Source organism: Sus scrofa, chromosome 2, assembly GCF_054392235.1.
Source record: "Sus scrofa isolate SSC_HxYL_T2T_F1_AM1 chromosome 2, Sscrofa_HxYL_maternal_Yorkshire_Landrace_v2.0, whole genome shotgun sequence".
Lineage (NCBI taxonomy): Eukaryota > Metazoa > Chordata > Mammalia > Artiodactyla > Suidae > Sus > Sus scrofa.
The window spans coordinates 66,660,068-66,672,305 of NC_139384.1; the positions used below are offsets into that span (position 1 = coordinate 66,660,068).

At 38.3% G+C, this 12,238-nt stretch overlaps 1 protein-coding gene across 1 annotated transcript; it reads left to right on the forward strand.

The window, feature by feature from the left end:
* Window positions 1-10,996: 10,996 nt before the first annotated feature.
* LOC110259613 (olfactory receptor 2V1-like) lies at window positions 10,997-11,965 on the forward strand. Its single transcript, XM_021085090.2, has one exon. The coding sequence runs from the start codon at window positions 11,015-11,017 to the stop codon at window positions 11,963-11,965; it is 951 nt and encodes a 316-aa protein (XP_020940749.1). The 5' UTR covers window positions 10,997-11,014.
* Window positions 11,966-12,238: the final 273 nt, after the last annotated feature.

Sequence of the window (12,238 nt, forward strand, 5' to 3'; positions counted from 1 at the left end):
TTTCTATAGCAATCTGCCCATCCTCCTCTCCTCTTCCCAACAGTGGTTTATTGCCTCTCCTGCAGGTCCAGACCTTCTCCTGGGTCCCCTTTGCCATGGCTTTCCACTCCCCAGCCCTTAGTGTACCACTCACCCCAACAGCACACTGCTCCCTGATGGGGCCTGCTCATCAACCCAGGTCCCAAAGTCAGCAGTGCTGCAGAAATAAGAAGAAAGAGAAACAGAAATAGAGTGGGGATCTGAGGGCTACCACCTTCAAGAGGCAATAGCAACCCTCTGAGCCAACTCATGGTTTTTATTTACTATTTTCTGCTTCCTTGTATGTACAGGGGATACATCGATATTTTACTTCAAACTTATTGGAAGCAAGATACGCTAGGACGGTCATTCCTAAGTACATAAAGTAATCGTAAATGTTTTCACCCTCCCTGGCCTTAATTTGTTGTTTAGTTCAAGCCACCTATGGCCTCTCCCACAAATCCCCCAAGGCTCCAGTCCTGAGAATGTCAGAGCCAATGGTTTTCCATCAGCAACATTAATGCTTCAGCAATCTTTTTTCAAGATGCCATTATTTGATGTTGTTCTCACTCATTTTGCTTCAAGGGTCATGAGAGCATCACAAGACTTTAACGTATAGACTGACCTTCTACAGCCACTCTATGGTGCCAGTCTTTTCTTCCCATTCTTTGTCATGTTGCATATTCAGTCCCTTAGGGTGTCTCCACACCATCAACCCCAGCCCGCTCCCCAGGACTGAACTCCAGTGCCTAAGTCTTAGCACCCAGCCCCCATGGAGCATCTCGGTCTGTGGTGTTTGTGCCAGTGGTTCAGATGCTCTGTGCATCTCTCACTCTGCTTTTTGTATCTCAGACCTGCTGCTCTACTTTTCTTGGTTTCTTGGAGTTCCCTCCAACTTGGCTGACCTTTCTGTAGGTTAGGTGGCATCCTAGGGTGTAGGTTCCCTTTCTCCTACACAATTCCCTCACGGGAGCATTAGAACCATCCTGATTCCTTTTCTCTCTCTCTCCATTTTTTCTTTTGTTCTATGCAATTCTGCCAATAGTTTCTTGCCCTTTTTGGAGGTTTAAGTTCTTTTGCCAGCATTCAGTTGATGTTCTGTGTGAATCATTTTACATGTAGATGTGTGTTTTTGATGTGTTTGTGGGAGAGGGTGAGCACTTCTCTTACTCTTCCACCATCTTGCAAGAGCTCCTCCTGTCTTTCTCTTTCTTACTTCACGTAGTATGAGAGTCTCTAGATCCATCCTTGTTGCTGCAAATGGCATTATTTTGTTCCTTTTTATGGCTGAGTATTATTCCATTGTGTATATATACCACTTTTTCTTAATCCTTTCATCTGTTGATGGACATTTAGGAGGTTTCTGTGTCTTAGCTATTGTGAATAGTGCCACGGTGAACATAGGAGTGCATGTATTATTTCAATGAAAGATTTGTCCAGATATATGCTGAGGAGTGGGATTGCTTGGTCATTGCCCAGGAGTTCTGTATTTAGTATCCTGAGGTACCTCCGTACTGTTTTCCAGAGTGGTTGTACCAATTTACATTCCCACCAACATTGCTGGAGGTTTCTGTATTATCCACACCCTCTTTAGCATTTTTATTTGTTGACTTGTTGATTATGGTCATTCTGACTGGTGTGTGTGGTATCTCTTTGTAGTTTTGATTTGCATTTCTCTAATAATTAGTGATGTTGAGATTTTTATCATGTGCCAGTTGGTCATCCCTATATTTTCTTTGGAGAAATGTCTATTCAGGTATTTTGCCCATTTTTCAATTGGCTTGTGGGTTTTATTTACTCTTGAGTTGTATATGTTGTTTGTATGTTTTAGAGATTAATCCCTTTTCAGTTGAATCTTTTGAAACTATTTTCTCCCCTTTGGTAAGTTGTCTTTTTGGTTTTTTAAATGATTTCCTTTGCTGTGCAAAATCTTGTAAGTTTGATTAGTTCCCTTTTGTTTATTTTTGTTTTATTTTCTGTTGACTTGGGAGACTGCCCTAAGAAGACATTAACTAACAAGTACAGTTGATGTCAGAGAATGTTTTGCCTATGTTCTCTTCCAGGAGTTTGATGGTGTCTTGTCTTATCTCTAAGTCTTTCAGTCGTTTTGAGTTTATTTTTGTGCATGGTGTGAGGGTGTGTTCCAGTTTCCTTGATTTACATGCAGCTGTCCAGATTTCCCAGCACCACTTGCTGATAAGAATTTTTTTTCCTGTTTTATATTTTTGCCTCCTTTGTCCAAGATTGACTGTAGGTGTCTGGGTTTATTCCTGGGTTCTTTATTCTGTTCCATTGGTCTGTTTATCTGTTTTTGTACCAGGACCACACTCTCTTGGTTACTGTAGCTTTGTAATGTAGTATGAAGTCTGGGAGTTATGCCTCCTGATTATTTTTTCTTCTTCAGGATTGCTTTGGCAATTCTTGGTCTTTTATGGTTCTATATAAAATTTTGGATTGTTTGTTTTCGTCCTGTGAAGACTGTCATGGGTAATTTGATGAGGATTGCCTTGAATGTGTAGCTTGCTTTGGATAGAATCACTATTTTAACAGTATTAACTTTTACAATCCAGAAGCATGGAATATATTTCCATTTCTTTGAATCCTCTTTAATTTTCTTGACTAATGTTTTATAGTTCTCAGCATATGTCTTTCCTTTCCTTAGTCAGGTTTATTCCTAGATATTTAACTTTTTTGGGCATGATTTTTAAAGTTTTTTTTTTATATTCCTTCTCATAATTCATTGTTAGTATACATAAATGCAACGAATTTCTGAAAGTAAATCTTGTATCCTGGTACTTTGGTACTTTGCTTAATTCATTGATCAGTTTGAGTAATTTTTGTGTGGAATCTTTGGATTTTCTATATATAGTATCATGTCATCTGCACAAGTGACAATTTTATCTTTCTTTGCCACTTTGGATACATTTTTTTTTCTTTTGTTTGTCCTATTGCTATGGTTTGGACTTAACAATACTATATTGAATAAAAGTGGTGAGAGTGGACATCCTTGTCTTGTTCCAGATTTTAGTGGGAGAGCTTTCAGCTTTTCTCCATTGAGTACTATATTGGCTGTGGGTTTGTCCTAAATGGACTTTATTATGTTAAGGTATATTCCCTATATATCCACTTCAGTAAGTTTTTGTCATGAATGGATGCTGGAGTTTTTCTAATGATTTTATCCCATCTATTGATATGATCATAAGGTTTTTGTCTTTTATTTTGTAAATGTGGTGTATGATGTTGCTTTATTTGCATATGTTGGACCATCCCTGTGAACCTGGGATGAATCCCAGTTGGTCGTGTTGCATGATTTGTTTTATATCCTGTTGGATTCGGTTGGCTAAAATTTTCTTGAGAATTTGTGTCTATATTTATCAAAGATATTGGTCTATAATTTTATCTTTTGGTAGTATCTATATATGGTTTTGGTATTAGGGTCATGGTGGCTTCATAGAGTATATTTGGGAGTGTTCCTTTTTCTTCAACCTTTTGGAAAAGTTAAAGGAAGGATGGGTAGAAATTCTTCTTTGTATTTTTGGTAGAATTCACCTGTGAAGCCATCTGGTCCTGGACTTTTGTTTGTAGTGAGTGTTTTTAATCACATATTCACTTTAATTTTTATTGATTAGTCTGTTTAATTGATCAATTTCTTCTGGATTCAGTTTTAGAGGGATGGAGATCTCTAGAAAGTTGTCCATTTGTCAAAAATTTTGGCATATTATTGTTCACAGTATTTTCTCATGGTTTTTTGTATTTCTGCAGGATCCACTGTGATTTCTCCTTTTTCATTTCTTATTTTGTTTGAGTTCTGTCTCTCCTGTGAGTCGGGTTGGAGGTTTTGTCAGTTTTGTTTATCTTTTCAAAGAAACAGCTCTTGGTTTGACTGATTTTTTTCCTATTGTTTTTTTTTTTTTTGAATCTCTATTTTATCGATTTCCTCTCTGATATTATAATTTCCTTCTTTCTCCTGACTAAGTTTTGTTTGTTTTTCTTTTTCTAATTATTTTATGTGGTGTGTTAGGTTGTCAAATTGAGATTTTTATTCTTTTCTGAGGAAGGTCTTTATTGCTGTGAACTTCCCTCTAAGAAATGCTTTCAGCACACTGCATAGATTTCAAATGGTTGTGTCCTCATTATTATTTGCCTCAAGGTATTTTTTTAGTTTCCTTTTTGATTTCCTCATTGGCCCATTGGTTTTAGAGTAAGTAGCATGTTATTTAGCCTTTATATAGTCAGGTTTTTTTTCTCATTTATTTTCCTCATCGATTTCTAGTTTTATGCCATTGTGGTTAGAGAAAATACTTGAAATAATTTCTAAACCATTAAATTTGTTGAGGTTATTTTTGTGCTGCAGTATGCAGTCAGTTCTTGAGAATGTTCTATGTGCATTTGAAAAGAATGTATATTCTGATTTTTTTTTTTTGGCTGTAAGATCCTGAAAATGCCAATTAAGTCTAACTTTTCTATTGTGCCTTTTAGGATCTCTGTTGCCTTATTGATTTTTTGGTCTATAGGATCTGTCCTATAGTGGGGTGTTAAATTCTCCTACTATTATTGCATACCTATCAATTTCTCCTTTTATTTCTGTTGGTATTTGTTGTATGTATTTGGGTGCCCCTATATTAGGGGCATGTATAGTGATGATTGTAATGTCCTCTTCTTGAATGGGTCATTTTGTCATTAAATAGTGTCTTTCTTTGTCTTTCTTTGTATCCTTAATTTTAAAGTCTATTTTTTCTAATATGAGTATTGCTTCTCCTCCTTTCCTCTCTTTTCCATTCACATGAAATGTTTTTTCCATCCACTGACTTTCAATTATAAGCATTTTTTGCTCTAAGGTGAGTCTCTTGTAGGCAGCATATTATAGGATATTGTTTTTTTATCCAATCTGCCACTATATGTCTTTTGATTGGAACATTCAGTCCACTGACATTTAAGGAAATTATTGATAAATATGTATTTATTGCCATTTTAAATCTTGCTATCAGTTGATGTTGATTCTATGTTGTTCCTGTCTCTCTCTCTCTTTTTTTTTTTTTTTGGTTGGGTGATTCCTTTCATTTTATACTTTTATCCTCTTCTTTTCAGTTATATGAATGTAATGTTGGTTTTGATTTCTGGTGCCCCTTTTTTCAATTATTTTAACCCCTCTCCATATCTGCTTGCTTTAGACTGATAGTCATATAGGCTTAAACACATTCTAGAAAAAGAGTCTAGATTTTCTTATTCTAATTCCTCACATTTTGTGATTTTGAAGTCCCTTTTAAACACTTTCATGTTTGTCCTTTTGCTGTTCCTTGTGATAATCCACTTTTATGATAATTTTTTTTCCTTTTAGACCTGTATACTGGCTTATTTACATGATGGCTTTCCAATTGTGATTGTCTCCATCCTATTTCTTCTTACTTCTTTTTTATTTACAGGAGATTTTTCAGTTTTTTTAGAATGAGCGTAGTATTGCTGTTTTCTTTTATGTTTTTTTTGTTGTTGTTGTTGGAGAAATTCTTTATTTCTCCCTATATTTTAAATGCTATTCTTGCTGGGTATAGTATTTTAGGCTGCAGTTTATTTCCTTTTAGAACTTTGAATATGTCTTGCCACTCTCTTCTGGCCTATATACTGTTTCTATATGGGGTTATGGGGCTCCCTTATGGGGTTCCCTTATAATTAAGTATTCACTTTTCTCTCTCTGGCTTCAGAATCTTCTGTTTATCTTTAACTTTTGCCATTTTTTAAAATACTGTTGTCTTGGTGTGGGCCTGTTTGGGTTCAATTTGTTTGGGGTCCTCTGTGATTCCTGTTTCTTGATATCTTTTTTTTAAAGTTTGGAAAGTTTTCTGCCATAATTTCTTCAAATATATTTTCAATACCCTGTTCTTTTCTTCTCCTTCTGGTATACTTATTATGCATAGTTTGGCCCACTTTATATTATCCCATAGATCTCTTATATTGATTTCATGTTTTTTTCTTTTGATTTTCTGTCTACTGTCATGATTGGGTGATTTCCATTATTCTATCTTCCAAGTCAATAATTTGTCCCTCTGCCTCACTCATTCTGCTCTTCAGTGCCTTTAATTCCACTTGCATTTCTGCATATGAATTTTCTGTTTTTTTGGCTTTTCCTTATATTTTATAGTTCCTTTTTAAAATAATTTGCATTACTGTTCATATCCACTCTTAATCCCTTCCTATTTACTCTTAATTCTTTCAGCATTTTCACTCTCTCCTTTTCAAACTTTGTGTCTCTTAGACTGCATAGGTCTGTGTTTGATCCTTCAGATGAATCCTCCTGTTCTTTTCATTGGAAATGCTTCCTGAGCTTCTTCATTTTGCTTATATTTTTCTCATTCTGTGAGTTAGGGGAAACAATTACTGTTGTCTTGGAGGGCTATTTATATGCAGGAGCATCTCTGGGTATTTTGTGAGTGTTTCCTGTTTATTTTTAGGGTGCTGTGTATGCTCAAGGGGGATTGAGGAAATGGACAGGGCTACAAGCCAGTGCCTAGTTGCTGGGCCCTTGACTGTGGCAAGCACCCACTGGAAGGTGGCTCAGGCTGCTTCTAGTTTCAGGGTCCTAAGAAGTGACAGTGATCAGGCAGGCATTGGTGACACCCAGGGTATTTGACAGTGGAAGCAGCAGGTCTGATGTGTTCCCAGGGGGTTGGGAGCAACAGCGGGTGTTGATTGGTTACAGTGCCCTTTTTTTTGCTTACCTCTTAGGTGACTGGAGTGCAGGTGGTGCCTCTTCACAGTGGTGGCATGCCATGGCCACCTCTGGTGCCTGAGATGACTTCTGTGGTTTGCCCCTGCCATCTGTAGACAACATAAGAGGTGATGGATTGAGCTTAACTCCCTAGTGCCCTTAGCCCACACAAGAGGTGTCTGTATCTTGCCCAAGAGCACTCCATTGCCCATAGCCCATGCAAATGGCACCTCCCCACCCTGTACACTGCACCAGAGAGTCTCCACCCTCTGAGAAAGATATTCCTATGGTGGTCTGCCCTCCTCCTCTCACCCTCCCCAACAATGTCACCTTGCTCCTCCTGTGGACCCAGACCTCCTCTGGTGTTCCCTCAGTTATGGCACTCTGCTCCCCAGCCCATGGCCCACCACTCCCTAGCCACTCAGTCTGTCTCCACAGAGCCAGCCCTAGTTCTCTACCCAGAATTGACCTCTGGAGCCTGAGTCTCAGAGCCCAGCCCCTACCTGAGCATCTCAGGATTTGGTACTCTTGGCTGGTGGTACAGGTGGTCTGTCTTGTTCTCACTCTTATTTGCCCTCCTCATTCCAGCTGCTGCAATTGTCTCCAAAGCTTTGAGGTCCCTCTAGCTCTGCTCATCTCCCTGTTGATTAGGTGGCTTCACAGCATGTGGGTTTCTTTCCTCTTAAACAGCTCTTTCTCAGTAGTGATAGTCCAGTCCCGATTCCTTCTCTCTTTATTTTTTTCCCCTTTTGTTCTACCCAGTTATGTGCAGGTTTCTTGCCCTTTTTTAAGGTTTAAGTTCTTCTTCTGGCATTCACTAGGTGTTCTGTGTGAATTGTTCTACATGTAATTTTTTTTGATGTGTTTGTGATAGAAGGTGAATGCCACATCTTACTCCACTGCCATCTTGATCCTTCTCCCTCTTCTATGTGTTTTTTAAAAAGTTGTGTGCCAAATCAAGCTTAAAGAGAAAATATATAGAATTCCCACTCTGGTGCAGTGGGTTAATGACCTAGCTTGTCTCTGTGGAGGTGCCAGTTAGATCCCTGTGAAAAATCCAGCATAGAGGCAGCTGTGGAGTAAGTCTCAGTTCTGGCTTAGATTCAATCTCTGACCCAGGAACTTCCATATGCTGTGGTGGCATCTGAAAAAAAATAAAAAAAGAGAAAATACCTGCCAGATATGTCAGTTAACTGCTTATGAGAATATTCACTTAAATTCATGGAATATAGGAACACATTCTTATTGTTAAAATTTCAAATATTACATGTCAAAGTAGATGGGTTTTTTTTGTTTGTTCTTTTTTTTTTTTTTTTTTTGCTTTTTAGGGCAAAAGGAACTTCCATGTGGCATATGGAAGTTTCCAGGCCGGAGGATGAATCACAGATGTAGCTGTTGGCCTACATCACAGCCACAGCAACACAGGATCTGAAGCACATCTGTGACCTACACCATATTTATTGGAAATGCTGGATTGTTAACCCAATGAATAGGGCCAGGGATTGAGCCTGCATCCTCATGGCTACTAGTTGGGTTCCTAACCTGCTGAGCTGCAAAGGGAATTCTGGTTGTCTTTATTTGACCACTCTCCTCAATTCTAACCCTATCTCTAGAGGTAACTATTATACTCTGTGTTCTTCATAAAGCATGTGTACTTGTTTCTCATATTCTTGCCTCCCTACACTTAAAATTACCAAACATTTTTTTTACCAACTTGATGGGTAAAAAGTTGTAACTCTGTTTTAATTTGATATTCTCTAGTTACTGGAAAAATAAAGCACACTTACTTTTAAAATTTGGTATTAAAATACAGTTGATTTATAATGTTGTGATAATTTTTGCAGTACAGCCAAGTGACTTAGTTATACGCATATATATTTTTTCCTATTCTTTGCCATTATGATGTATCACAAGATACTGAATATAGCTCCCTGTGCTTACAGTAGAACCTTATTTTTTATTTATCCTATATATAATAGTGTGCATCTGCTAATCCCAAAATCTCAGTCCATCCCTTCCCTACCCCTTCTCCTCCTTGGCCACCACAGGTCTGCTCTCTATATCTGTGAATTTGTTTCTGTTTCATAAAAATACTTATCTGTGTCCTATTTTAGGTTCCACGTTCTAATGATATTGCATGATATTTGTCTCTTTCTGATTTACTTCACTTAGTATGACAATTTCTAGGTAAATCCATGTTGCTATAAATGGCATACCTCATTCTTTTTAGTGGGTGAGTAATATTTCATCACAAAACACACACACACATTCTATACAGACACACACACCTTTTCATTTTATTTTTATTAGAGTATAGTTGCAGGAGACTGGATAGGGTTTCATGTACTATACAGGATTATACCACATCTTCTTTATTGATTCATCTGCCAATAGACATTTATGTTGTTTCCATACCTTGGCTATTGTAAATAGAGATACTATGAACATAGGGGAAAGCAGCCTTTCTTAATGTTTATTTGCACTTCATTTTCCGAGAATCACTGCTCATTATGCCTACTTTTCCTTACTGATTTGTGAGTATTCTTTATATATATTGAATATGAAGAGAGTATGTATTTTATAATATATTATATTGGAGATATTATTATATCAAATAAATAGTATATATATGTTCTTTTTTTTTTTGTCTTTTTGCCTTTTCTAGGGCCACTCCCATGGCATATGAAGGTTCCCAGGCGAGGGGCCTAATCAGAGCTGTAGCCACCGGCCAGTGCCAGAGCCACAGAAATGCAGGATCCGAGCCATGTCTGCGACCTACACCACAGCTCATGGCCATACTGGATCCTTAACCCACTGAGCAAGGCCAGGGATCAAACCACAACCTCATGGTTCCTAATCAGATTTGTTAACAACTGAGCCATGAAGGAACTCCTCTTCATTTTTTATGCTGTTATTAATGAGATCACTACTTATTACCAGGTCATAAACTCATTGCCCTCTATTTTTTCTAATAATATTATATTCCTCAATTTAGATCCTTGGGCTTCTAGAAATTTGTTTTTGTGAGTTGTATAATCAGTGACTTAATTTTTATTTTTCAAAAATGTGTCAACAGTTGTACCAAACTGTTTATTGAACAGCTCTTCTTTTCTCATAGAATTTTTTTTCCTTTTAAAAATTTTTTATTAATGTGTAGTTGATTTACAATGTTTTTTCAGTTTCTGTTGTGCAGCAGAATGACCCAAACACATACAGTTCCATGTGATGTACAGTAGAGCCCCATTCTCCATCAATTCCAAGTAAAACATAGATTTTAAATTGTAATATTTAAATCTAATTATATTTATTTCATTTTAAAAGTTTTATTGAAGTACTGTTGATTTACAATGTTTTAATAATTTCTGCTGCACAACAAAGTGATTCAGTTAAAGAACTTTATTCATGTGATCCCAATTAAATTCCCAACAGGACACCTGTAACTTGGAAATAACAGTGTAGAGTTAGGATTTTCTCAGAAGTCAGTCAAAAGCAGAAAATAGATTGATAGCAGAAATGCAGTCTATGTTGGATGAAGCTGAGATAGCTGAAAGCAGAAACAACAAAATAAAATTGAAGAGGGCATCAAAAATAGTAAAAATTGAGCAAGGCAGGGTAAAAAGTGGAAAAAGGACATTTGTGAGGATAGATCACAAAGTAACCTCTCCAAAGAGAGTGGGAAAACCAAAATGGCTATTTTGTGCTAGTGGAAGGTAGAAAGTGATATGAATAATTTCTTGGGATTATCACATAATGTCAGCTGTCTTCAATTCTGTACTACTGGGTATTGTTGATGTTGTCACATTCAATCTTTATTATCACTTTATTACATAGTTGTTATCCCAATTTAAGATGAGAAAACTGAGGTTCAGAAAGGGTTATGTAAACGTCAGTTCACACAGTCAGTAAATGCCTTTGCCCATTTAGTACTTTTTCCTGAAAAATTAAATCCCTGAGACTGGCCTAGAGCTTTGTAAAAGAAGCAACTATGTGGGATGGAGATGGACCCAACCTATCAGAGGCAGATAAGTGCCCACTTCAGTAAAAATGACTTAACATTTTCTTCTCAATTACGTGCAGAATGTCCTACAAGTTAAATCATCAGCAACAAAGACAGTCTACATCTTTGTCAGAGATTCTTTTTCCTAAAGAGGCCCCATATTTTGTTCTAAACCAAACATTTAAAGAGGGCAACACATTAGAAAAAGTTGCAATGGCTTCAGTATTATGGTGCTAAACCTAAACCTCAAGCTTCAGATCCCAACCCTCTGTCTGGTCCATCCCTCTGCAGGAATAATGGCCTTGATGGGAAATAAGACATTCATCTCTCACTTCATCCTCCTGGGACTCTTCACCCACTCACCCCTGCACCTCCTCCTCTTCTCCATCATCATGGTCATGTTTCTGGTGGCTCTCTCTGGCAATGGGCTCATGATCCTCCTCATCAACATTGACTCTCGCCTGCACATCCCCATGTACTTCTTCCTCAGCTGGCTGTCACTCATGGACCTCATGCTCATCTCCACCATTGTGCCACGGATGGCCATTGACTTCCTTCTGGGCAGTGGCTCCATCTCCTTCACAGGTTGTGGCCTCCAGATCCTGTTCTTTGTCACCCTTCTTGGGGATGAGTGCTTCCTGCTGGCTTTCATGGCCTATGATCGCTATGTGGCCATCAGCAACCCACTGAGGTACTCAGTGGTCATGAGCCGCCGTGTCTGCTGGCTCATGGTGGCGTGGTCTTGGCTCTTTGGCCTGGTGGATGGGTTGATTCAGGCCATCTATACCCTGAGCCTTCCCTACTGTGGATCCCAGGAAATTGATCACTTCTTCTGTGATATCCCTGCAGTTCTTAAGCTGGCCTGTGCTGACACTTCCTTCTATGAGACTATGATCTATGTGTGCTGTGTACTCATGCTGCTCCTGCCCTTCTCTGTCATCTCTGTCTCCTACCTGCTGATCCTGGTGACTGTGTTCCACATGCGCTCTGCTGAAGGTCGGAAGAAGGCCTTTGCTACATGCTCCTCCCACATGGCTGTAGTGTCTCTCTTCTATGGGGCTGCCATGTTTGCCTACATGCAGCCCCAGACCTATCACTCCTCCAAACAAGACAAAGTGGTCTCTGCCTTTTATACCATGATCACTCCTATGCTCAACCCACTTATCTATAGCCTGAGAAATAAGGAAGTTTCTGGTGCTCTCAGGAAATTCCTGAGGAATTGTTTATGTGGTGGGGGACAGGGCTAGTTTTTCAGTGCTGCTATATATATAATATAGTGCTGGGCACTTGAAATCTGGCTTAATTAACTGTATTTTGGAGAAGATACAAATATGCCCTACTGAAAATAAAAGTCATCTCTGGCCAGAGATAATCAGATTAACACTTCAATTCAATCTTTCATGTCCATTGCTGAATGTGGGCAATGTGGGGTGAAGCTGAGCCTCCTGGACACATATCCTTTAGCTATAAAATGCTAGGAAATTGGTGGGTGAAAACTCTGAGCTGCGTGTTTTTCAAAA